Source organism: Lynx canadensis, chromosome D1, assembly GCF_007474595.2.
Source record: "Lynx canadensis isolate LIC74 chromosome D1, mLynCan4.pri.v2, whole genome shotgun sequence".
NCBI classification, from domain to species: domain Eukaryota; kingdom Metazoa; phylum Chordata; class Mammalia; order Carnivora; family Felidae; genus Lynx; species Lynx canadensis.
The window spans coordinates 62955301-62959136 of NC_044312.2; the positions used below are offsets into that span (position 1 = coordinate 62955301).

The 3836-nt window shown below is 42.4% G+C and overlaps 1 protein-coding gene across 1 annotated transcript; it reads left to right on the plus strand.

The window, feature by feature from the left end:
* The first annotated feature begins 2285 nt into the window (after positions 1 to 2285).
* On the plus strand, positions 2286 to 3245 carry LOC115524634 (olfactory receptor 56A3-like). Its single transcript, XM_030331090.1, has one exon. The coding sequence runs from the start codon at positions 2286 to 2288 to the stop codon at positions 3243 to 3245; it is 960 nt and encodes a 319-aa protein (XP_030186950.1).
* The last annotated feature ends 591 nt before the right edge of the window (positions 3246 to 3836 follow it).

Below are 3836 nucleotides of genomic sequence, written 5' to 3' on the forward strand. Positions count from 1 at the left end.
CAATCAAGTTTTTAAACTGAAACGTAAGAAAGAAAAAACAAACTGATGATGCTTGCTCCCATAATTTGAGAATGGGAATAATTCACATGAGGCTCAAAATGACATAGAAACGACTCCTGTTTCCTAGTATACAGTTGTATACACATCCCATTTGAAAAATCTTCCATTACAGCAAAAATCATGATAGGACTCTCTCTTTTAAAAACACATTGCATTTTCTCAGGAATATTTTTTCCAAGTTACTCTTGCATTCTTATCATTATAACGCCATGATGAAAGTCATTATAAATTTACATCAGTCCATTTAATAGCATGGTTTGGGAGGCACCTATCTGACAATGGGCTGCAGGAAGCCCATTGGAACTTCTGAGTGAGATTATTAGACCCATGGAGGACACCCAGTGTGCCTGTGCAAACGAGTGTGAACGTGGATGGATGGATGGATGGATGGATGGATGGATGGATATAAGACCCCGAGTCCCAGGAGACTAACTGCCTACAGGACGCAGTCAATGTTGGGCTGGATTACCAGAGCTCCTTCCTTTTAGAGAGAAAGAAAAACAGTTTCTTCTCCTACCTGCCTGCTTGTCTCCCAGGAGGGCCTTTTAAGCACAGGGAAATGGGGATGGAGAAGTTCCCTGAGGGCAAAGTCCCTGATGCTCTGGAGTTATAACTACACCCAGCTATTTCAGGAACTAGCCGGAACTCCAATATCAGTGGAGCCAGACCCCTGCTCACATCCTCTGTAAGTGAGTCTGGATAGAGGGTGCCTGAGGGGCAGCTATACCAGGAGTAGGCAGAACACTGGGCATGGTGGGGGAAGACATTTCTCTTTAGTCCAGATCTGTGCTCCGTTCCATTCCTGAGTCACTACTGTAAAAGTAGTGCGAAAACAGGATAGGAGAGACTGCATGCTGTCTCAGATCAGGAGGCACGTGTGAGAAACTGTACTCTGGAACCTTCCCTTTTGCTGTTCTCTTGCCTTTTTACGTATTTTTCTGGATGCTGCCAGAGATGCAGAGGGGCAGGAATTTGTCCATAGGAGATGAATGGGGATGGGGGGTAGGAAGCCTGGAGAGTGTATCATCTGGCGCTTACTTTAGATGATTCGGAGTTTTCAACTGTACACGCTAAAATGTAGTGGCTTTATGGCAAACAATCTGCCCACAAATGCTTGAATCATGGGGGAGGAATTAAATTTAATCTAAATAACATTAGAGGTTGAAGACAGAGACCACAACTGGGGTCAGTGGGAGTAAGAAAGTGGTTCCTCAGTTTAAGCTCAATCTAAAGAATCTCTAAAGCTATGCTGTAAAAACGGAGAATTATGCCCAGATGATCACTGAGGTATCTGTCACTGGATGCACACAATAATGTCCTAAACAATGTTTAGGAGAGATGTTTAAAGTTCTCTGAGAGTCACTGGAGTTCGGTGGTCCCTATAATAAAAATTAATAATAATAATAATAATAATAATAATAGAAAACAACAATAATAGACACAACATGAAAAGAAACTAAGAAGAAAATTATACTCAGAGAAGTGGAAGCAGCAGTCAGAGTGTAAGTGCAAGAGAAAGAAATATTCCAGATTTCTGGAAACCTGCCCAAGGATTACATGTGCATGGGGGTGCCTGAGAGACAGTCATGTATCTGAGACCTTACTTGGCCCAGGTTTTGCTACTTAATCAGGGCATATTGTGTATTTATATGTCATATGATAGTCTATGCGGTCAAAAAAAAAAATAAGGAATAAACTTACAAGTACAAATTTAGACACTCAGCTAAAACAAATGAGTTCCTAAGCAATTTTCCCTTTCTTTATGTTTCTGCAAACAAATGACTTTCTATTTAAAAGAAAATCAGGGGTGCCTGGGTGGCTCAGTCGGTTGGGTTCGAGCCCTGTATTGGGGTCTGTGCTGATGGCTCAGAGCCTGGAGCCTGCTTTGGATACTGTGTCTCCCTCTCTCTCTGCCTCTCCCTTTCTCATGCTCTCTCTGTCTCCAAAATAGACATTAAAAAAAATTTTTTTTAAGAAAAAATCAAACATGTATAAATGAACCATATTATCACAGTCATCTATTATTTAGTGCTAGAATTTTCTGAGTAACATACCATGAAGGATGTACAGATGATATCAAATGGATCTGTATGACCTGCTAGGAATCACAAGTTTCACCTAGATGAAGCAAATTGTTCTAAATTCATGTGTCTTAAGTCAGTAGCTAATTTTTATCCTAATTTTATAGGTCACTAAAAGAAAGCTATAGAAATATATGACAAAATATGACAGCACATCAAAATGGCACCATCTCCTTTGAGATTTCAGACTTCCTCCTGAATTGTTTTGTCAGGTCCCCCAGCTGGAAGCTCTGGTTGTCCCTGCCACTCAGCCTCCTCTTTCTCCTGGCCATGGGAGCCAATAGTGTTCTCCTGATCACCATCTGGCTGGAAGCCTCTCTGCATGAACCCATGTATTACCTGCTCAGTTTCCTGTCACTATTGGATATCGTGCTCTGCCTCACTGTCATCCCCAAGGTCCTGGCCATCTTCTGGTTTGACCTCAAGTCCATCAGCTTCTATGCCTGCTTCCTCCAGATGTACATCATGAATTGCTTCCTTGGCATGGAGTCCTGCACATTCATGGTCATGGCCTATGACCGCTATGTAGCCATCTGCCACCCACTGAGGTACCCATCCATCATCACTGACCATTTCGTAGCCAAAGCTGCCATTTTTACTTTGGCCAGAAATGCACTTCTTACTATATTCATTCCCATCCTCTCTGCCCGGCTCCATTATTGCGGAAAAAATATAATTGATAATTGTATCTGTGCCAATCTCTCTGTGTCCAAGCTCTCCTGTGATAGTATTGCCCTTAACAGAATTTTCCAGTTAACTGTGGCCTGGACTCTTCTGGGCTCTGACCTGACCCTCATCATCTTCTCCTATACCATCATCCTACGAGCCGTTCTTAGACTCAAGACAAAAGGGGCAGCTGCCAAAGCTCTGAGCACTTGTGGCTCTCACTTCATCCTCATCCTCTTCTTCAGCACCATCCTGCTGGTTTTTGTTTTTACCCACATTGCCAAGAAAAAAATTTCCCCTGATATCCCTGTCTTACTTAATGTGTTACACCACGTAATTCCTGCAGCTCTCAACCCCATTGTCTATGGGGTACGAACTCAGGAGATTAAAGAGGGGATTAGGAAATTACTGAGGAGGGCAAGAGAGAACAGAAAGTAATCATGCTCTTGCTTGGCTCTTCTCAAAACTACAATCAGAAGGCAGGGACAGGGAGATAGAAATAGTCCTAATCTTCTCATTGGGGCATGCCTGATGATAAAAACTATATGGTTTCCCTTTACCCACAGTCACATCACACTTCTTACCCACCATGGTTTTCTGAAGAGACTAAGGATATGGCCCTCCTTTACCTACCTGACCTTGTCCTTAAGTCCTTTGGTCAGAACTGCCTCCCTAACAGCTTCTCAAAAACATGAACCACAGTTCCGTCTCTGGAACTATTTGCTTATTGTTCCTCTGTCTACATAGCTCCTTCCCTCAGGTCCAATGGGTCTCTATGACCACAGTGTTTAATACCTAACAATATTCCCCTAAAGCACAGAATATGTCCCAACATCTTCTCTGTTTCCCTGTTCTGCACAGAATTTATCACTATCTAATGACCATAAAAGTTCATCAACTTGTTTAGTCAGCCTACATTCACTAACGTTTAAGGAGCACCAGGGCAAGAATTTTTGCCTGATGTATCTCCAGCCCAAACAGTGTTTGGCATATGGTATAGACCCATGATATTTGTGAATTGATGGTTTA

Coding starts and splice junctions, on each gene's coding strand:
- LOC115524634 (XM_030331090.1), top strand. CDS start 2,286: ATGACAGCACATCAAAATGGCACCATCTCCTTTGAGATTTCAGACTTC.